Source organism: Crocodylus porosus, unplaced genomic scaffold (genome assembly GCF_001723895.1).
Source record: "Crocodylus porosus isolate Cpor-Errol unplaced genomic scaffold, CroPor_comp1, whole genome shotgun sequence".
NCBI classification, from domain to species: Eukaryota; Metazoa; Chordata; order Crocodylia; family Crocodylidae; genus Crocodylus; species Crocodylus porosus.
The window spans coordinates 211,302,679-211,326,394 of NW_017728886.1; the positions used below are offsets into that span (position 1 = coordinate 211,302,679).

Genomic DNA, 23,716 nt, shown 5'->3' on the forward strand with positions numbered 1-23,716 from the left:
AGGTTTTAATTACTCATTAAGAATAAGTAAAATCTAAAAATGGTCATTCAGTAGGCAATAGACAGCTCTGCAGGGCTCTGGCAGTGTCAGTTTCTTTCCCTGCTCCATGCAACTGCCCCCCAGCACCCCCTGCAGTCTGGCCTTTATTCCTATGGGCACAGGGCTGAGCTCCTGTTCTGGGGTGGCACTGATTTTTACCCTTCCCCCTGCCATGCTGTGGGCTGGATTCAGTTGCTTTGGAGGCTGGATCTGGCCTGTGGGCCATAGGTTGAGCACCACTGGTCACACTCTTTCAGCCCATGTAGCAAATTAGAGACAACCTCTGTTTACCAGTCACTTAGTTTGCTGGATTGACTACGTATGCCTTATTAATAACATAATTGATCATTTTAACAATTAGGTACCTTCCAAAGTGGATAAGGCAAGAACTGTGCCTTGAGGATTTTACAAATATAGCCCCTATTGCTGAAATTCATAGCTTTGGTTAGATGGTTGTGCTGGTGTACAGTCCCATTGACATAATTGGGGCTCTTAGAGAACACAACAGTGAACTACAGGACCAGGACATAGAGTACAACATATGTGTTTTGGGAAATCAGAAACAGTAAACATGGAGAAGGGAATCTATACAATGACTCAGCAAGTCTGGGAGATTACTGTGTACTCTGAACAAGCACATACACAGTTTATAACTAGCAGACTCACCAGCTTTTCTGGGTGAGTCTGGGAGTCTGGTTCTATTCCTTTTAGCCATTATTAGACTAAAGAAAAAAAATCCTAAAGAAGTTTTAGGCATCCTTTTAATTCCAAAACATCATGCTAAATGAAAAAGTTTCCAAACAAGTATTTTAAAAAAACAAACACTTCTATATGCAATATTTTTATATTCAGTGGCAGTTGAATATAAGCAGGTAATTAACAAAATGCAAGATTCACTTTTTAAGACCTGCTTACTCTTTATTTTTCCTTTACAATATACTACATAAAACAAAGGTCTTTAGGTTGAATATTTATTGTTATTCTGGAATAACTCTGCTGTTTTAAGGCTGTTTGTTTTCATCAGCCACATTATTACCCGTGTAGCAGACCAGATGTGACAGAATCTGGTTGTTAAAGAATGCCTAGTCTTGCTAAGTAGCTGATTTCTGTAGGCCTATCCTGTACATACAATAAGTTTTTCCTTGAAATGGTATATATGTCAGTGCTATTGTAAAAGCTGACATTATTTTTAGATAGGTATTAAAAAAAACTATGAGTGTGGTTTTAATTAAATAAACATCTGTTTTTCTAAAAATAGAGAGGGAAACTTATTGGAGATTTCCTACCAGAAGGAAATGCTTAGCACATTGCTTGGCCCCTGCTAGCAAAGAAAGAGGTTATTTTTAGACCCTGATGATCAAAGCATGACTTAAATTCCCATATACAAGTGTCATAAAACTAAGCTTGTGTTTGTTATAATAAAAATAGTGATTTTATGGACAAATCAGAACATCTGTTTCAAGATGTCACTGATTAGGAACCGTTTCACTGTTTTCATGGGTCAGAGATATCCCCACATACAGAGTGTTAGCATTCCAGGTAGAAGGGTTACTTCTTAGGTGTTGAAGTGCTGTGGTGCAACGCTGGTGGGTGGGAATGAACACCCAGTCCACCATGCCTTGCAGTGGGTGAGTGGTGGGGATAAGTGCTTCCTTTGGGGGGTTCCAGGAGGTGGATGATCAGTGGCTTTTTTGCTTTCCCTTCTCCCTTAAACATGAGCTAAGTGAAGTTCAGTATCCCGCATTTGACTGAACTGTGCAGGTTGCTTGCCTGGCGGGGAAGTGCATGGATGCAGATTCTAGGGTTCCTGTGGGCTGCATAATGAGTGGCTGCAGTTGAATAGAGAGCAAGGACACAGCTGGTGGTTTTAGTAAGCAAGCAGTTCAAGGGATCTCTGATGTGCCAACAAAAGAGTGGAGGGATAGGAGGGCAGTAGAGTTTTGGCTATATATCAGGGTGGCCATTTATAGCAGTGGAAGGGTCAGGCTGAAGAGTGATGCAGTGTGGAGGACTGACCAAACCCATATCGCAGAACTCTCAGCACCTATGTGTAACACTGACCTGGTGTATAGTGAATTAGTTCAAAAGATTACTTGATTTTTCAGCTACAAACAAATATTGCATATTTGTCTTGGGAGAAACCATTTACTTCTGGGACAAAGTGCAGTTATTCAGATGCCCATGTCCATTATCCTGTGAACCTTTTTTGGGTTTGTTCTTGAACATCACAGAGTGTATATGAATGCTTGTCCTAGGATTGCATCATTGAATCAGTGGCAGCAAAATAGCAGTACATTCAGCCGCTTCCTTAACCGGAGTTGAAAGGGTGATATGTGTAAACACCAACCCTGAGGCTTTTCTGTTGTGGGACAAACACAAGCACAGTTTGTCCCAGAACAAATGTCCAGGGTCATTCCTTACCTTCCAGGAACAACTTTGAACCTTCCAGACTGTTTTAATTTGATTTAACAGGCTTTTACATCTGTCTGCTGCAAATTTAAACTTAATTTAAACTATGGTAACAGCATTACCTAATGTCTGACTGCTCCATGGAAGTAATAGAGTCAGGAGACATGGTGCAGTTTGTCAGTAGCAGCCCCCCCCAACTACAATGACCTGGTTTTCAACAGCTCCATTGCTTAGAATGTGACTTTATTTAGATCATAGTAGGCATTACCATGCGACTGCTCAGAAAACTTCCTAACTCATGGTAGTGTTACTATGTTCTAAACCAACCATGTCCTAAATGTGTAATGTGTGACAGAGCCCTGAGAGAGAGTTGGAAATACCCCCTATCATGTAGTCTTAACAATCAGAATGTTACTGCCTTCCTAGGACAGAGATTTAAAATTATAGCCATGGTTAGTTAGATATGGAAATACTATCTGGAAAAATGTAATCTGTCATGGGGAGTGTTTAATAGGGCTGACATTTTGAATGGAGCCTAAAGGAGTTAGATACCCTGTTCCCATTGACCTCCAATAATTAGCTGCTTATCTTCATTAGACTCCTGTTAAATATCTCCTTTTAAATATCTTTTAAATATTTTAAATATCTCCTTTTAACTATCTCTATTCATTCCATCCAGGAAGAGCACACACCAAATGCAGAGGGTTCCTCTGCCTGACAAAGGGTTTTTAAACTCGAAAGCTTGCTTAAAAATGTTTCCAACTATTTAAGTTGGTCTAATAAAAGATATCAGATTCACCCAATGAACCTTGTCTGCCTATGTCCTTAGACAAATATGGTTTACAACCTACACTCTTTAAAATATCTCAGCTTTTGTAAACCATCATTAAAATTTTGGATTAGCACTACTCTCTGAGGGTAAAAACAGATGTTGAATTTCTCCCAGGACCAGGCCTTTAATCTTGGGCTCCTACAGATATACAAGCCCACTGTCCAACTTGAAGTACCTGTGAAATATCTGAGATAACTCTGTTTACTGGTGTAATCATGGATAATCAAGTCAATTGTCAGTCATTCTGGGGACAAGCTGCAGGTGTAAAGGGTTGTGCTGCTCCCAGGTTTTGACTCCAGTCAATTAGAACTGACTCAAATAAGATGTCCCTTTTTACTCTAAGAAGGGCATGAATGCAGCTACAATTTTTCCCTGAATTCTGCAAAGTGCCCTGCCTCCCATTCCAGTGCCTCCTTGGGATGACATAAACCCCTGGAGGACAGGAAGAAGCAGCAGTAGGACTCATCCTAGTGCAGATATTCTTGTTGTCCCAGATGTCTGCACAGGGCTCACAAGCTTCTTCCACCTTTCTCCCCCACCCTTCTTCCTCAAAATTCTTGTGAGTTTTAGGGAAAACCCTTAATCATAAGAATTCTGAAAGATTATGAGATACCAGTTGTATTGTCATAGTGTTCTGCGCTGGATTTGATTTCTGATCATGTCATCTCACTCTCCAGGGCTACAAAAGCAATAACAAAAATCACTTACCTGCAACCAGACTACCATGGGTCATGATCTTGTCAGATGCCATAGGTTAATATTGTTTTCTATTTGGATGGGAAATCTTGAAGGGCAGAGGAGGTCATTGAACATTTTTTATATAGCGAGCACTGTACTTTACTGTATTTTAAAAAAGGGAGTGAAATAATATCCTGTGTTCATTCATCCTGAATGAGAACTACATTTAATTAAATATTAAAACTGAAGGTGCTTTATTACATAACTCAGGAATGAAAACATTTATTTTTACCACAGGTAATTTCAGTAACAATGGGCAAAAGTATCTGTTCAGATGAACATTTTCCAGGGAACATTCCAACTTTTTATAGAAAAATTAAAAGCTGTCAAGACTAAATCATTTTAAAGCTGAAAAAAATGGCTTTCAGACAACAAGAAATTATTAGATCAAAGTAGATGTTTTTTCCTTGGGGACTGGGAGAAAATCCAATGTTTTGTTGAAAAAAATTCCAACGGTAATTTTTCAACTATCCTTGAGTGATACGTGTTGTTAAACAAAATACAGTATAGTATAATGGAAAGAAACTGCACATTGCATGTAGCTAAGATGAGGTGCACACTGATATCAACCTGTTGACTTGAATATCTTCCTCCTGTCTTTATACATACATACTTTTATTGTTGCACATGCTTTTAAACCAAGTTTCAGTATTATGCTTGCAATGAGTCTAAATATAGTATACAGGCAACTCTCGCCATTCACAGGGGATATGTTCTCGTATCCTCCGTGAATGGCGAAATCTGTGAATAAGGCACTGTGTTCATGAACGCTGTCTGCGTTCATGAACTTAGTGTCGCTGAGGGTGGGGCATGGCTGTTCTGGTGATGGCAGGAGTATGACGGCGGCAAAAGCAGAGCTCCTGAGGAGCTCCTTTAAGTGTATTTAAGAAGTGGGGTTGGCATTTGTGAATATTTGAAACTGCGAATGCCAAACCCATGAATAGTGAGGGTTTCCTGTACTGACTTGTTACAAAGAAAGGTGTAATGAGCGTAATTTAAACCTTTTGTGCATTTGCATAGTGGTTTATATTGTATTTCAACACAGTTTATTTGTTTGTATGGACTTTATAGTAATAGGTATTTTTTCAGGGACTGGTTTAAAATTGTTCTGATAATTTTAACCTGACCCAAACTTTAATGGTAACTTACTCAGTTGTAGGTTAGTTAGAAATAGTCATGGGAATGAAGAATTCTGTTTTGTGCTCCTGGTTATGGGTATGGTGATTATTCTGAAAATTGTAGCTTGTTAAAGCTGCACTGATTTTTCAGGAGACAGCAAAGTTGGTCCTTTGGGCAATTTTTCTGCCAAATGTCAACTTCCTTCTCTGTGGTTGTTTGGCATTTTAGTCTGTAGTCAGGCAGAAGGTACGGCATCTGGTGAACTAGGTTGTTGTCTATGACAGCTCATGCCTCACTGAATCAATAATTGTCTAGCAGCCACCCTACCCTGCTGTCAACCTTTACCTTGCTTCTCTCAACTTCCAAAGCTCTGCACAGAGATGGATAAGAGCATTTTGTACTTTGGCAAAATTACTTCTTGTTCTCTATCCTTGGTAGTGGAAATGGCTTACCTGTTCCCACTGAAACTCAGTCAGTCTGAGGAAGAAGCAAATGGAAATTAGGTTGACAAAATTATGAGTAACACAGGGTACGTCTACACATGATGCTACAGTGCTGTGGCAACACACTACAGTGATGTAGCCTCGGCGGTCCCAAATAGCGATGCTACAACTATGTCACCATAGCAATGCACTCCCTCATTATAGCACATTGCTATGGCAACATAGCAACTAAAAATAACTGTGTGTGGCACGCACAGTGTAGTATGGGCTGTTACTGCAACGTCATTTAGTACTTCCAAAAGGAAATACTTTAAAAAAGAAGTACTAAACGATGGCACAGTAACAAAGGGACATGTGTAGACGTACCTACAGAAGACAATTTTAATGAATGTGTTAGGCAAGGTGTTGCTAATAGCTTTCTTATTTTACTGTTTTTGTTTTGAATTTGTATTTAATTTTGTTTTCTATGGAAATGTAACTATTTATAAAACATTAGAACAGTTCAGTGATTAAATGGTTTCAGAGGGATAGAATTATATAGTCTTCTGAAACATGAACTTGCCAGTTATGGCGGGTCACAATTATTGTTTCTTTAACCAGCCAAACTTGTCAGAAGAATTCTCAGTGTGACTTGGAACATTTTTGACTGAAGTGTCATGTATAGAGATTAATATAATTTGGAAGATTTGGGGAGAAAATCAAGTAATCCATAAGAAAGGAACTAAAACTATAAAATAGTTGAAATACCATGTTAAAGCAAAACTTTTGCTCAGCTTGTTTAATTAAATATTAGAAGTCATTGCTCAAAAGAAAAATCAGACCACTGTATTTTTTTTTCTTTCCAGAATTTTTAAAAAATTAGTTTGTAGATTAGTTGGCCCTCCTCTTAGTATGCAGAAATCTATAAGACCTAATCAAATATCTTCTCTCTGTTTGATATAGGGATCCAACATCACAGATACTTGCACGGAAATGCTAATGTACGGAGTTTTGCTGAAAATTTCTGCAGGAAATATTCAGGAGCGGGTCTTTTTTCTTTTTGATAATCTTTTGGTCTACTGCAAAAGAAAACACAGGTAAATGGATTAACTTTTACTGTGGAAATTGTTTACATTTTTTTCATAGAAGACGCACTTCATTAGTGAGGTGTGTGTGTGTATGCGTGCAGACACAAATGTATTTTTGAAGTGTCTGGTTCCCATGGCAGGTTTAAGGCCTAATGACTACATTTTCAAAAGTGCTCAAGTAGATTAGGATTCTAAATCCCAATTTCAATTTCAAAAGTAATTTACATATTGAAGCTCCCAGACTCCAGTGGAAGTCAGTAAGTAAGAGACATCTATCACAAACATCTGAGCATATCCAAAGCCAATTGGTCCTTCTGAATTAATAGCTTGCAACTGATATAAGAAAGTAATTATGGAAGTTTCATTGTCTATTTGGCATGTACAATTTATGGTTGTACTTAGGTACATTTCATGTGGTACTCAGAATAGATTTTACTCATTATTTCTAGAAAGAAAGAAAAAGAAGGCTTGACTTTGACTTTTAGAAATGGTTATTCTGGGGAGGGTGACAAATGTGGGCAGTAAAGACACTACAGGTTGGTGCGAAGGTCTGGGCCTCAAGGACAAAGCCTGGGCTCATGGCTTGCAAGGCCTGCCTGCGCAGTCTAGTCTGTGGACTTTTTCACAAGTATACACTGCAAGAAAGTAAATAAATGGGGGGGGGGCAGTGAGACAGGCAAGTGGGCCCATGAGGCCAGGCATGAGCAATGAGACTTGGGTCTACGGCCCATAGGGCCTGCCCTTACATTCTAGACAAAAAATGAACAAAGAAACATATACATATACATATATACAGTTCCACAGAGGGGATGCTCAGGGGGACCTTAGGACATCAAGGGCCATCCCGTATGGGCAAAGCCTGAGGCCTTGGCTAGCCAGACCCACCCCCACACTCCAAGCAGGTGGCAGTGTCAGAGTGCAAGGAGCAGGCATTCCCCTTTGACCTGGCACAGCGCCCCCTTGACAGCCCAGTGCTCCTTAAAGGTGGGCACCATCCATTGGAACACCTCATGCTTGAATTGGAGTGAGAGGCAGGCCTGCACTAGCAGGCGGAAAAGCTGCAGGGCACTCTCTGTCCCGGCGAGCCAGGTTTCAGTGGCTCTTCAGGGTGGCCATCTTGGCCTGGCCCACCAGGAAGTTGGCCAGGCTGACTGTGCCCTGCTCAGCCTCCTGTTATGGGAAGGACCAGATGTATGCATGCTCAGAAAAGTCCTGGCCCAGCGCCCAAAGCAGCGCCCCAAGGGCGGCAAAGAGCGGCCACTGCCAGGGGCAGTCAAGGAAGACATGAAAACTGTTCTCTTCCACCATCCCCAGGCAGAAGCGGAAGGCTGTCGAGGCCACTGAGTCCAGGTGGTGTGCCAGGATACCAGTGTACAGGCTGCCACGCGCCATCCTCCATTAGAAGCTGCATTAGAACGGGGGGAGGTCACTGGTCTTCCTGGCGGCGGGCACCTTGTACAGTGTGCACCATACTGGGGCCCCCGGCAATGCCAGGCGCTGCCGCCATGTGGTGTTGGGGTGGCCAGCCAGCACCTGGGCATGCCAGGTGTCTGCCACCCCCACGTAAAGGCTCTTCCAGGGCAGTGTGCCAAAGGAGCAGCCAGTGTTGCTGTTGGAGGGGCATAGGGAGCCTCAGTAGCACATCAGGCCAGTTGGTGAGCTCATAGACTGCCTCCAGGATGACTGGTAGTGGCGGGAAAGCGTTGCCCGTGGAGTCCATGGTGGGGAAGGCCTGGTATAGCTAGAGGTAGCCTTTCAGGGCAGCCAGCTTCTCTGTCAGGAGGGTGGCCCTAATGGCCTGCAGAAGCTGGCCTGTGGTTCAGATGGAGCACAGGGCCAGCTGAGTGGGGTCCAGGATGTTCCCTAGGTGGGTGGTGTGCACCTCGATGAGGGCAGCCATGAGGCTGATGGAGGCCAGACTCAGCACCATATGCTGCAGGGCCGGGTTGTAGATCAGGGGCTCCTGAAGCAGCTGCAGGAACCTCAGGTGCCTGGCCTGGGGACAAAGGTAGAGGTCGGCTCACCAGGCACATTCCATGCTGCATTAGAATGGGGGGAGGACCGCCCCATTCAGGAAGGTAAGGTCCAGCGTGAATAGCTGCCATGGGAGGTGGCCCTCAGCATAGAGGAGCCACTGTAGGGCTTTCAGGCAGTAGGCGGTCACCGTGCCAGCCTGTTTGATCAGGCCCTGGCCCCCCTCAGTGATGGGCAGGTAGAGGGCGGCTTACAGGTGCCAGTGGCATCCATCCCAAAAGAAGTACACCAAGAGCTGCTGCAGCCTCTCGAGTAGCTCCGGTTGGGGGTCCAGCACAATTCACCAGTGCAACAGGGTCACGGCCACCAGGTTGTTGGTGATGAGGACCTGGCTGCGGTAGGAAAGAGCAGGCAGGCCTCCACCCCCTCCACCAGTTGTGGCCTCAGGAACACCCCCAGGGCTTTGAGGCCTTCCCAGCACCAGGTGAGTTCCCCCAGCAAGCCCGGGGGGCGTGTGCTGCCCATAGCTGTCTTGGAGGGTCTGTGGCAGAAGCAGCAGGTAATCGCCTTCTTCCAGGAGATGCACAGCAACATGTATGATCAAGCCAACTGGTATGCTGCCTGCACAGGCCACCTGTTTCTAAGCCATTGTACCAACCTCAGTGCCAGGGTGGTGACCCTCCTGCCGCAGCAGCTGCAGTACTACTTGGAGGTGGCGCGAGAGGTTGTCCTTGGCTGGCTGCTGACTGTTCACATCACTCTGGCACACCAGAGCCTGCTCCTCGTAAATGTCTACATGCCCCCCAAGAGGAGGAAGAGGGTAGCCGTCTTAGAGTCTCTTGATGGCTTCCAGTGTGATGCCAGTGAGAGTGATGACCTGCTTCTCATGGATGAGGACTTCAACTGTACCATCGACACATGGCTAGACCAGACAGGGCCAGAACTGCACCTGCCTTCAGCCCGCAAGCTGCGGGCCATGCTGGAGACGGTGGACCTCATTGATGCCTGGTGGGTCCTCCACACCAACGTGTGCCAGTACACCTGGACAAAGATGAGCACCAGTGGGATCACGATGGCCAACCTCGACCACCTTTACATCACCCAGTACCATGTGCCGCTACTGCACAGCAGCCACATTATTCCATCAGGCCTCTTGAACCATGCTCTGGTCTGCTGCAAACTCAGCAACTGATATAAGAAAGTGATTATAGAAGTTTCATTGTCTATTTGGCATGTACAATTTATGGTTGTACTTAGGTACATTTCATGTGGTACTCAGAATAGATTTTACTCATTATTTCTAGAAAGAAAACAAGAAAGCTTGACTTTGACTTTTAGAAATGGTTATTCTGGGGAGGGTGACAAAAAGACACTACAGGTTGGTGGGAAGGTCTGGGCCTCAAGGATAAAGCCTAGGCTCATGGCTTGCAAGGCCTGCCCACGCAGTCTATTTTAACAAGTATACATTGCAAGAAAGTAAATAAACAAGGTGTGTGTGTGTGTGGGGTGGGGGGCAGTGAGACAGGCACGTGGGTCCATGAGGCCAGGCATGAAAAAAGGAGGAGGGAGACAGCAGGAATCAAAGGGAGAGAACATGGGCTCCTGCCTGTGAGGGAGGGGCAGAGGCAAGTGAGGATGCCAGATCCCAGCAGAAAGAACTCAGAAAGTGGGGAAAAGGGGCGGGGGGGGGGTCCCCAAGCACAGTCTGGGGATAGGCAAGGTTTGTGGGAATAGGGGGAGAGAAACAGCAGGAGCAGGGAGGAGTATACAGAAGGGACCTGAGCTGGAGGAGCTCAGAGGGGCTTCATCTGGCCACCATCATCTTGAAAGAAAGAAAGCAAGATTTCTATAACTTTTTATTTATGTTGGGATATATAGGGAATATTACTTTGGTTAACTGGTTAACTTAGTAACTTAGTTAACTAACAGAGAATCAAGATGAGATTGTATCTCCATTCTATCATAGTCTATTCATTCATATTACTTAATGATTGTGGAATAAATGCGCTGTAAAGGTTTCTGCTGGCAGAAGGCCTAGCTAGTAAAACAGTAGATGGTGTTGATACACTCTGTTTCATTAGAAAGACTTATATATGTCACTGGAGACAAAAAGGTGGTAGCCCTTTTTTTTTATAGGGATTTGATTCATCTTCCTCCATTTGGTAACCCATTGCTTTCCTCTGGAGAAAATGCTGGTGGTGAAGACTGTTTGCTAATGCAAGGGCATTACACATTTACATTTTCTTTCTCGAGTTGTAGTGGATTTCTCCCTTTGTTTTCATATTTCAGTATTCATTTGGATTGTCATAGTTTAGAATTGGTGTTTAGAATTTTTCCATGAATTTAGTTTTGCATGAATTTGAATAACTCTGAAATATAATTCCATTATGATTTTCAAGGATGCCATTCTACTCATGATTCTCAGTCTAGCAGAAACCAGAACAGGTTAGAAGTTCTCTCCATTTTTTTCTTAAATTAACTCACTTTTCAAGTTTTTCAGTGCAATTGCAACTAAATTATGACTTGCTGTAACAAGAACCCATTAATTCTCCATAAGTAAATTGCTTTTTTCCATGGATATTTGCTAGTAAAAATATAGTAGTGAATGAAAATCTTGAATGTGGCATATATAGATGGTTTCTTTTAATGATGTTCAAAATATTTCTTCCTGGCAGTGATTTTTCCTTTTTGAACAATTCAGCTTTGATGTTTCTTCAGATATTAAAATGACTGGATTTAAATAGATTAATAATATTTTTATTGGCAAGAATTGTAGATGGGGAGTTAATTTATTCATAAGAGTTATCAATAGGATTTGCCGTAAGAGCAAATTCTCTTGATAACTTTTATAAATAACTGAATTAACCTTCCCCCTTAGCCTTAGTGGGAGGCCTGCTACTTCCCTCCCCCTGCCACTGGCCCACTCTCCCCTTCCACGCTGGGCCATGTCAGAATGGGCTTGCGGGTCCCCTACCCATTTCAGACTCACTCCCCTCCGTGGTGGCAGAGGTGGGGGAAGGAGAGGAGTGGGCCTGGGCCTGATGCAGGGGAGGGCCGGGCCCAAGTCTGGGGACAAGCTGGGTTGCTGGTGGGGGGAGCAGCAGGACTTGTCGGACCCAGCGGCAAGAGGATGGGAGGAGTGGGCTTGGGGCCAACACGGGGGAGAGGGTAGGAGTGGGACCGGGCCTAAGAGGGGAAGAAGGCCTGTTCCTCCCCTCCCTCAGCTGCTGGTGCATCAGTCTGTGCCCACTGCTCCCCTCATCCCAGGGCCGTGGTGGGCCGGCTTCTCCTCTGGCTCTGGCTCAGTCCTCCTCCCTGCCTTCACCTTCGTCCCACTCCTCCTCCACTCCCCCAGCATTAGCTCAGCACCCGTACCTGCCATCACCCCAACCGTTGCTGGGTTGGCCTGTGCCTGCTGCTCCCCCCACTGCAGTGGCCCATCTTCTCCCCACTCTCAGGTCCCATTCTCCCCACATCAGGCCTAGACCCACTCTCCTTCCTCCCCACCGCTGCTATTCCCCACACTGCTGCCATGTTGGGACCTGCAGGCAACAACGATGGAAGGGGAGGGGGCAGGCTGAGGCCAGAGCCAGTGGCCTGGCGCCCCCTGTGGCATCTCAATCCTGCTCCCCCCCACGCTGCTGCTGCCATCACTTGCAAGGCCTCAACCCCCTTGTTCCAGCCACTCTGTTGGCCCTGCCTCCAGGGAGCAGGGCGCTGCACTGGCTTTGCCCACCCCTCCATTTGCTGTGTCCCTGCCATCATGGCAGCACTTCACCACTGCCAGCTCCTGTTGGAATGCTTGTTCACACTCTCATTGGTTGCTTGTCAATCAGCCTATCAGAGTGTGGACAGATAGACAGACAAAGTCAGACTTAAGGCTTTTATAATATTAAAATACTTTGATCAGCTTCAAGTGAAACAGTTTCATTTTCCAGGAGTGCAGAGACTGGAATGTCACAGGGACTGGTAGGTATGTTTAAAGTAAAACAATACCTGTCACCTTTGAACTGATAAAGACTTTGCTTGGAGACCTTTGCTATGATCAGTATCTATGAACTTTAATATTTTTGTTTAGCATGTACAATTTGCTTGACATAACTAGGGGTCTACCCAACTTGAGGAGGCGGTTGGCCAATTTTGTGGGGAGATAATGGGGCTGGCTTCCATTTTCATAGGCTGATTGTGGCAGGGCCCCCTATACCTCTGGCTGAGGGACCCTGCTTGCACTGCCTCTCACTGCTGATTGGTTGCAAGGGCTGTCCATCATACAGCCCCACCTCTCTCTGCCAATTTGGTGGTGAGCAGTGGGGCTACATGACAGGCAGCCCTTTTAGCCAGTCAGCAGTGAAGGGTGGGAGCAGCAGTCATGCTCCCCTTCATGCCTGCAGCTTCCCTCCTTCTTTCCCCCAGTGGTTTGCGTGGCTGGGTTGCAATGCCATGGAGGACTGCTGGCTCCCTCTAGGTAGCATTTTATTGTTTAATGATTGACTAGACTAAGCTTGGGGGGCTTTTTTGGATTTTGCTGACATTGCTGGATTTTGCATGCCAGATTTCATGATTTCCACAACATCTACAATATCATGATTTCATAATGTCCCTAGAACTAATCTAGAAGATGCAAGGGCCAGCGGCCCTGTAATAAAAAGATTTTGTGGGCCAGTGCCTCAAATCCAGGCCCAGTACAGTGGGTCTAGGCTGGAAGGCCTAGCTATATCAAAGGGGCGGAGTCCGAGTCAGTCAAGGTCCCAACAGAGCATAAGAGCAATGTAATGTCTGCAAGGCATGGGGCGTGGTAAAGGGGTGGTTGGAGCCACTTAGTTAGCCCATAAGGTCTGAGGTGCCTTGTGCAGCACCCTACTGCCATAGGGCCTACAGATCAGAGAGCTTGAGTAAGGTTCAGTGAGCCAGGACTAAGTGAAGGGTCATGGGCATCCTCCCATTATTTTTCCATCAAAGACGTGGCAGGTGAGATAAGAGGGCGCCCTTACAGCAGAGCTTGCACAGTCACATGAGCCGTCAACTGACCTGTTCAAAGAAAGGTGGCCCAAGGAGGAGGAATTAGGGATTTTGTCTTTGGTTTTTGTTTTTTTGTTTGAGAGAGAATTTGTGTAAAGGTATGTGTGAACGATATGTATACTTACCGGAATTCAAAACTTATATTGCTTACAGTGCTTGTCATGTTCTCTTTTAATACTTGAAGAAGAAATTATTTGCAGTGTCAATAAGACTTTCTATGGTTAATAACTTTTTATTCCTAAATTGTTTTTGAATGATGCTTTATTAAGTAAGTCCCTCTGAAGAAATTCTGCTCCATATGCATATTGAAGTAGGCTGTTAATGTAGTTATTATACTGCAAAATCTGTGCCCAGAAAATTAAAGAAAGTAACTTACTGTGTATATTCACCACCTGGCTATCACGGTCCTAAACTATGATGTGCTTGAAGTCATTCACTTTGGAATAAAAAGGAACATATTCCTTGTCCAGGGAATGTGACACAATTGAAGCTGAGAAAAGAATTTGATTTTAGAGAAATGAGAAAAGCTGCAGAATTTTTAACAGTTCAAAAAGTATCATGAGCTGATAAAACAGAATGGATGAAAAAATATTTAACATGCCAAAATGATTTGTTATTTTGATTATGATAAAAAATGAGATACTTCATTCCCATAGGTTATTTATTAACAAACTGAGCAACTGGTAAAAAGGGACCAGAATGGGAATGGGAAGGGTGGGGGACACAGAGGGTGAACTCATCTTAATTTAAGTTCCTCCTGGACTTATGCTACCTGAACCATGTGATAGTACTGTGATGACAAAATTGTACTAATTCATAATAAAGTGCAGGTTATTTCTATCCTCTGGGTTTTACGGCCCTAGTTCAGTTTGGTCTTGCATTTTACAGAAGCCTCGAGCCATTATTGTAATACATGCAAGTAGTAAAGTAATAGAAACAAAATGTGCTGTTTTGACAATTTTTGTGCATTTTTCTTTCTAAGGCGATTGAAGAACAGCAAAGCATCTACTGATGGTCATCGGTATCTCTTTCGAGGCAGAATAAACACAGAGGTGATGGAAGTAGAGAATGTAGATGATGGTACAGGTGAGTATATTTGCCCTTATCAGTTATAACCTACAGAGCCTGTTCTTGTCAGCTCCAGGCATCTCCTGTGAAGTGTGAGTGATTTTCATTGGCATTCTGAGGGAGAAGAGAGTGCTGATTTACAGGAAATTAGGATAGAGGCAGATTGTTCCATTAACACTGTGCTTCTGAAATGTATCATTGGTTTCATACATTATTTTCTGGGCAGTCACTGTTCTAGCCAGCCATTCACAGATGACTGACTTAGACTGGCAACAGTCATTATGATGATGAAATGCTAGGCTGATATTTATTTCCTTGACTAAGACTGTGTATTTCACTTCTGTAAATTTTATGCGGGACATATCTGTTTATATAATTCAGAAAAACAATTTTGAAAGTTACATGCTGTAATTGCAACATAATTAGTTTTTAGACGACTTTTAAAAAATACAGTGCATAGAGTGGGATAAAATATTACTTGCTTTCACTTTTAAGAAATTGAAACTGAAACTGAAAATATTTTGGTAAAAAATTTGGTTTTCAAACTAAAATTTTAATGGAAAGCCCGACTTTTTCCCCCCCTCCAAAAAACGCCACCCCAACCTCATTCTTGAAACTTTGATTTGCTTGTTTCTTTCTTGAAGTTTGATTGGCAAAACTGATAAGCCCATCGAAGGCCTTATCAGTGTCATGCAGAAAGGAACAATTAGCTCCCTGGTCTTTGCATATGACTAGGGGTCTCCTTAACTTGCCGTTAGACTTGTGCTGTGCTCTACAGTGCTTTCAGCCACTCCCAGTTTAGTATAATCCACACATTTGATAAATGTACTCCATGATCCAAGTAATTCATAAAAGTACCAAACGGTGAGTAGGGACGGCTCCATGGGGGTGGGGTGATGTGGCTGCTCCACATCATAGTGTTCCTGGATCTGCTCATGATGATTAGAGTCCTGTAACACACCCTGCCAGGATCTCAATTTATATAAATCTCCTACCTTGATAGTAAACTGTTGGTAACTATTCTTTAAGTATCTCTTTTCACCTAGACTGCATTTTTCTTCTCTTCTTATGAGACTGTTATGTAGGACTGTATCAAAAATCTTATACAAAAGTTATGATGCATCACATCAACTGTATTTCTCATATCTGCTAAGCAAGTTTGCTTAGGAGGAGCAGGAGATTACATTTGTTTGGCATGACATGTTTTTAACAAATCCATGTTGGCTGTGTCTTATCACTTTATTATTCTTTAAGTCAGTGATTCTCAACCAGAGTGCTGTGGCAGCCTTTGAAGGGTGATGCTGGGACAGAGGAGATAAGCATGAGTGATGAGATAAATGTAGGCTCTTCCTTTCCAGCTGCTCCTCCTCCCCCCACACATTGCAATGCAGGTGCTTCTGTCCAGCTGCTCCTTGTCCTTCCTAGCCTCTCTACAAGCAGATTAGCACTATAATAAATACATTAGTTTTTTAAATGGGGTGTCCCTCAATTCACAAATGTTATGAGAGCATTATAAAGCCACTGTTCTAGGTGTTTATACACTGATTATTTAATTATTTGTTCCACTATCTTTTTTGGTATTAAAATTAGGATGACTGCTCTATAGTTCTCTATGAATTCTTAATAATAATAGCTTATGGATCAGAGATTGCTTCAACTAATTCCTTTTGTACTGTAGAGTGAAGTTTATCTGGCCTTGCTGATGTGAATGAATCTAGTTTCTCTGATTTCTTCATATTGTTCTCATTTTTGTCTTGTATTCCCAACCCCCATTGCTGATTTTTATTGTGGTGAACATCTGGTCAGAATTAATACTTTTTGTTAAAAAACAAAAACAAAGCAGAAATAGGTCTGAACATTTTGGCCTTTCCTATGTCTATCTGTTGTTTGCTTAGCCCATATTTTTTCCTCATCATCTTCATCCTATGGGTAAATTTACTTGCTCATATGATCTCTCATATCACTGGTGTGTTTATGACTGTCCTGTCTTGCTTCCCAAACCTTGATCTTTTTTCCCCCCATTTTTTCAAGTCTCTTAAAAATTTCCTCCCCTTTCATTGGCTTGTCTTGGATATCATACTGGCTCTTCAAGCTGAATTTAGGGTATGTACAGACATTGCAGGAGGATAGGGGGAGGTTAGATTGAGTTAAAAATGACCACCTGTTCTAAGGTAAATTGAGATGGGGGAGTAATTAGGGGGCTTGGAGAGGATTGCAGGGGAAAGTGAGGTCTGAGGGTGCTACACTGGAAATTGTACAGAAGTTCAGTTAGATCAGGTCCAGTGAGACCAATTTAAGTCAGCCTATCTCAGAGGTACAGTTAATTTAGATCAGATCAGCCATGTTTAGATTGATCTAAACTTCCTGAACTTCTGTACAGTTCTCACTTAGATCTACTAAAGTAGGGATCTAAGAGTAAGGGCTGCACCTGGGCAAACTAAGTTAGATTGGGTGGCCATTTTTAATGCAATTTTAATGCAGTTTAATGCAGTCTAACTCTAACCTCTCTGAATGTCTGTATGTACCTTTAGTTAGACACAAGTATTCATTTTCATTCTCATATGGTCACCCAATCTCTCTCTCAGTTCTGAAAACCACAGTAAATGTTATCTCCTTTGTCACTTCAGACATATAGCTTGGGCTTACCTTTCCTTCTTCCTTTCCTCATTTAACAAATCTTATTACTTCTGTCTCTGACATTTCCAAAATCCACTCCTACCTTTTTTCCTAGGCCTATGACACCAGATTTCACTGTTGGTTCTCTCTCTCATTCCTGAATTACGGTAAATTTACCTCTTTTCCTGAATCCTTGACTTCACCCTCCCTTTCATTAATTTTACCAGTGTGCTAAAATATTTGTTCTTTCCTGCAGTTTTTGCCTATCACTCATTGCTTGTATCCTCTTACTGGATCTCCATATGATATTGAAAAGCCTAAGCTTCATTTCCAGGTCCCCAGACAGAGCTCTTTTCTTGACAGTACTTGCAGTTCTTTCTCCTATATGCATCCTTTCTTATAATCAGTACTGGGCTACTTTGTTGTGTGCCTTGACATGCGTCCTTTCTTCCTTGCCCAGTCATGTCCTTATACCTTTTTTCGAAGTGTTCCCATGTCTTTCAGTGTATCCAATTCATCCTCTTGATGCCTTTCAGTGCTTTATCTTTAACCCATTTTATTTATCTTGCTTTCTACAGCTGACCTCTTACTTGGTGCTATACGTTTCTGTCTTTTGCCATGTGTTATTCCCAAATGTAATGGCATGTTCTTTCAAAATTCATTTAATTCATATTGGTTGTGCATTGGGAATTAAATTATTATTTCCCTTTATTAATCAATGGCCATCATTTTCTCAGGTTTTTAATTTAGTTTGAAAGCTATAGGGAACATGGGTCTTGTTTTTTTGTTTCTATAAATCACCATACAAATGTATTGGTTAAAATAATAAAGGCTAGTAGAGTTCTAGGTGATTTCTTTTTCAAATCTTCTGATGGGCAATATTTTTGGTGTGCAAGGCTTAAATGGACAACCTTGTTCTTTTCAGATCATGGGGGTCAGAGTCTCATCTGGTGTAAATTGACATACCTCCCTTGACTTCATTGGTCTATCAAGTGGTTCTGGAGGAGTTGGTAACTGAGAACATTCTAGTGGGATAGTTTGACTGACAGATGAAGAAAGATAGTGTCATAGTCTTCATTGTTGTAAGTAGAAGCAAAGGCTTCTGAAAGAGAGGTTCATGGGTAAAAGTTATTGTAATGCAAATGACAAGTCTGAGGAAATTAATACTTTTTCTAAAAGTCTTTGTTTTTTTTTCTTTGATGAAGCTAGATTTGGCTGAGCAGCACAATTTATGGAAGCTTTTCATTTTGTTTTTGTTTCAAAAATCATGAGCCACGGTGTCAGTTTTCTGATTATACTGATTAGAGTAGAATGTACATTATTTGTCTTTTTAAGGTTTGTATGGTCTGTCTTTTATTCAGTTTTTTAAAAATGTTTTTAAACATGTTTGAAAACATGTAAATACATACAATACAAATGATGTTAAAGGAATATTATTGAGGCTTTATGCACATGGAAGTTAGGAAATGCCAGATGTATGTTTGTTTACACAATCTTAATTCCTCTCCCTCCTCCCTTACCCCAAAATGTTCATGCTGTTAACTGTACCCCCACCCTCCCATAAATAAAACAACCAGTCAGTTGTAATGCAGGTAAAGACTGTGTGAACATACATCCAAGGGGTAGAATTAATCTTGTGCAGGCAATTTTATATTTAGAGTTTCCTAACAGTGTTTTACAAATGTTTGCAACTTTAATTTTATTTAAAATAGTTTCTGTAAAATGTCATGATCTTTTCCTCAAGGAAAAAAAAAGTTATGTACAGTTGTAGGAAGTCACTTATTATGTATCCTGAATCTTCAGCAACACAGCCCAGGGCTCTGTCAGTGAAGCTGAATGGAAGGTTGTTATTTATGTGCTGGATTTGGACAGTAGATAAACGGCTGCATGGTTCATTCAGCTTTATCATCTCTCCAGTTCTGGTTGGGAGTTGAGAAAGTTCAGTCCCGAGTGGGGAATATGGGCCTTAAGGGCTAACTATTTAATGTGGGGATGTCTGGGAAAGAATCAGCCTGGCTCAACTCTCCTGTCTTCTGGTATAGCTGTTCAGCCAGTACTTTCCTATAGTTTGCTATTGCTGTTGCTGTTTTTGGTGGGACCAGTGATATAATGTTCATATTTAATTTAAATACTATTTTAATTATGCTGCCAAGAGAAAGGAAAAATCCAAAAGAAAGGAAATGGTGACACCAGCAATTTATTGCTCAGCAAGACTTGAATGGAATTATATGAGAAAAAGAAAGGGCATTTCTCTACCACACTTTTCCATTTTTCAAATTTCAAAGACTTCTGCAAAAGGAAGTTAGAGTTTCTTAAAAAGATACAAGAATCATCTGTAATGATAATGTTAGGCAACTTGGATTATAGGAGCTTTTACCAACTCCCAGTCTAATGGACTATTAGATTCTGGTTATAATACCAGTCCGGTACTTTGAAAGTTTGGATTCTCTTTTTGGCTGTGCTGTAGAGTTCCTGCATGACCTTTGGATAGCCACATGGGCTGCTGACAGATGTGAAAAATAAATAGAAAATGTGCTTTACTGGAAGAAGCAGCAGGATAGTTCGACTTGACTCTACAGTGTCTGTATAGATCGCACGCTTCAGCAGGGCTTTTTGGCAATTTTATCTAATAGCTGATTCAATCAGCTATTAGATAAAAGTGACAAAAAGCCCCACCAAAGTGCCTGATGTATATGGTGCTTTGGGTGAGCTGGGTCAAACTAATGAGATGCCTCTTCTGGGCATGTGCTGGGCTCAGCGCAGGGGTGCTTTGAGTTTAAAGTAAAGCACCGTTTTGGATTTATTATTTTGTTTTTACATCTGTAAACAGCCATAATCCTAACTGCTTCAATTCCCTATAGAGATACCGTTTCCGTACCTCTCATGGCTATTTGTTTTAGAGGTGTTCAGGTATTGCTGTAATGAGCAGCTTAAAAAAATTGTAAATATTATAAAGAAAGATGATAGTGTAAAATTAATTAACATAAGTTTTCCCCTCCTTCCCATTTTTTGCTTTTTCTTATACACTTTTGAACACAAGAGTCACTCTTCAGCTGAATATTTAGTCATCAGTTTTCAGATTCTCTGAACAACAAATTATGGCAGTTACTGACATTTCCCAGGCTGTGCATACAATACTTGGCTGTGTTCCATCTTATTAAAATGCAGAGTTATTGAAAGGATATCAACATGTCTGCTGAGATTTATGATAACTCTCAGCAAGCGTTTTTACAAAGATTTCAGTTTTTGAAAATCCCATCTCATTTAAAAAACTGGACTGAACTATGAAAAAGTATTTGCAAATTATTGAAACTATTAGGGTGGTTCAAGCCAGGCCATAGCTTTCTCTTGCTCCTTAACAAGAGTTTGTTAACCTTTGCTATTATATATTGTATAGTGGTGATAAATCCAGTTTTAACTTAGGTTTCTATATAATTATTTTGTTGTAATTTGTTACTATGGGTTTGTAAATAGTACTGCCTCCTGGAACTACACATAATCTTATTGAAGCACTTTCACTGTAGGCAATGGCACTAGTTGCATTGTGAAAGATTGCTTGGTAATGGATTTCCAGATAAGATTCAAAGACTGAAATGCTATTATCAAAAGTTACAATAATGAATAATATATTAACAGGAAATTGTTATTCATAAGATAAACCTGGGTTATTTTGAAATATGTGAAAATGCAAAACTTTGGAACCAAAAAAGTTATGATAAATGTTATTTTCTGTGCCAATTGTACACTTATATTCTGAATAAAGTGGGCATTAGATAAATTTGATTTTGAAATCAAAGCAAATATAATTATTTTGTTCATTTATATTCACATTAAGTTTAACTAGTCATTTTGTTGATTCTTTGGAGAAAACTTCAGTTCAAATAAGTCCAATAAGGCTATATGCTGGCACAATTTGTCTTATTTGCTTATGTATCAGATTGAATTTGAATTTTTTTCAACCTTTTAAAGCTTTTTATGGTAAATTATTTTCAATCAGTACAATCAAACGCTATTGCATTTAGAATCTAAATTATATCCTTTGTGCCATCTGGTAGGGAATTCTTTCTCTCTTACATTAAAAAACACTAAATTCACTGAATGCTGTGGAATCTAATGCAGAGACCATACATTCTTGTTGAGCAGTTAGTGTTAATAGAAAATCTGTGAATCAAGAGAAGTTTATTAGCCCTAAAACTGGAGGTAGCTAGGTTATGCTATGTGGCCCTTTAACCAGGAGACAGTGGCAGCTTAAAAATATTAGTGTAATTAAGAAGCTGTCTTTCTATCAGTCTAATTGGAATTCAAGTACTGTATAGGTATAGAGATTTGAACTACCTTCTTTTCCCTTGTCATCTGGGTCAGGTTTGATGGCAAGATACTTGGGTAACATAATATGGGAAAGCTGCTTATACTGAATCTGTTACACTAAATCTGTTATGTGGATTCATTGAAGAATTCATACTCCAAGGCTGACAGTTTAGGACCATTCAAAAACAGTAAATGTATTGAAAGATTGCTTTGCAAGGAATACAATGTATGGAGATTCAATATAGCTTAGGTTGGGGGACATCTACCTGATAAGCTTACACTGAAGGGCATCTACATAATAGTTGCATGGTTAGCTCCTCAGTAAAATGTCTGTGTCTACACAAGTGGAGCAGCTTTTAAGCCAAAGTAAACTGATTAACTCTGCCATAGGCTAGTACTGTCTGATAGAAGTACTAGCCTATGGCAAAGTTATTTGCTCTGCTGCAGCACATGTGTACATAGTGGCAGGGCGGGCTGGCTGGCTGGCTGGGGCATGAGGATGCTACAGCTCAGGTACTGCCTGTCAGCTAGCCCTGTACTGTAGCACCCTCATGCCCCAGCCAGCCCCTCCACAGCACACTTAGCCTGGTCGGACCAGCCCTGGGCTGGCAGGCTGACCCCCAGGTTGCCCCACCAGCTAGGGCTGCACTGCCCCAGCTCAACATGCTGCAGTCCTGCATACATGTGTAAACACTGCATCTGGGACCAGTAAACTCTAGTATTAGCTATTTTAAAACATTCCAGGCTATTCTTATTAAATGATTTTTGTTATGCATTTCTAGCGGACTATCATAGCAGTGGCCACATTGTTGTTAATGGCTGGAAGATTCACAACACAGCAAAGAACAAATGGTTTGTATGCATGGCAAAAACTCCTGAAGAGAAGCAAGAATGGCTAGAAGCTATTCTGAAGGAAAGAGAAAGAAGAAAAGGTAGGTTAACAAACTTTATTTTGTTTCCTTGCAGGGAGGCTGTATTGAACTTTTATTTTCATAAAATATATAGCCAGGTGTCAGGTTTTGATAAGGTATACTTACGGCATTGTGTCAAATGGTCTGTGGAGATTTTGTTAACTAATGACTTTAAAAAAAGAAAACTTCATCTAGGAAAGGAATCTTTGCTGAACAAGACAGAATCTAGGTGTATTGATATTTTGTGCTTCTGTGGGAGTCCGAAACCTGCCTTTTTCTTTGGCTTAATAGACCTTGAAGCTGATCATGAGCTGGAATAAACTGGCTCCACTGAGGTCTGTATCTGTTGATTCCATGCTAAGATTAGATACTAATGTCTTTGAAATGAGCAGGTTTGCCATGTCTGTCCTTTGTCCAGCTGATCCACCATCTGATGCAAATAACTCTCAAATGATGCCTCTAAATGTTCTAGTTTCAGGCTAGTTGTCCTCACAATATTCTCAGTGGCATACCATCTGCTGGCATACCTGTTCTTCAGGATTCTGCTTTTTTTTTTTAAGCAAAGGCTATCTTCTAAACAGTAAAACTAGTAAATGTGTATACCTCCACATGTAACCTGTGTCAGAAATAAGTAGGACACCAACCCTATTCCTTCACCACTTCCTCAGCAAAAATGCTATACTATAGAGTAACACATAATGGATTCTTGGGGATGAAAGGTAGGATGCACAGGGTAATAGTCTGGGACTGATGCGATTTGTTTTCAAGTCCTGGCTTTTCTACGCATTTCTGATGTGACTTGAGGAAGTTCCTTAAGTATTCTGTTCCCCATATGCAGATTGGGAATAATAATACTTCCTTTCTCTCACCCTTTGTTTCTCTTCTATTTGGATTGTGAGATATTCAAGGCCAAGAACTGGCACTTATAGTATATTTGTACAGCAGTAGCAGTTGCCCTGTTTGCAACTGGAGCATCTAGGTGCTATATAATAAATATTGGTGAAGAAATTTTGCAGACATCCAGGAACTTGGCAGTTGAGGAGGTAAGTGAAGAAACTAGTGCAGAAGGCCAGTCCATAAAACAAGAGTGGTTTCTGCTTCTGGTTTAGGGCTGTTTATACAAATGGTTGGAGAGGTTCTAGTCAATGTGGCCTTGAGGCCAATGTGGTCTCA

At 41.6% G+C, this 23,716-nt stretch overlaps 1 protein-coding gene across 1 annotated transcript in view; it reads left to right on the plus strand.

Annotated features, from left to right (window-relative positions):
* Nucleotides 1-23,716, plus strand: part of PREX2 (phosphatidylinositol-3,4,5-trisphosphate dependent Rac exchange factor 2) — a 296,072-nt gene that overhangs the window by 94,997 nt on the left and 177,359 nt on the right. Inside the window, exons 7-9 of the mRNA XM_019548936.1 lie at nt 6,523-6,656; nt 14,623-14,726; nt 22,415-22,564. Coding sequence (XP_019404481.1) covers nt 6,523-6,656; nt 14,623-14,726; nt 22,415-22,564 — 388 coding nt within the window. The remainder of the gene's footprint in view (nt 1-6,522; nt 6,657-14,622; nt 14,727-22,414; nt 22,565-23,716) is intronic.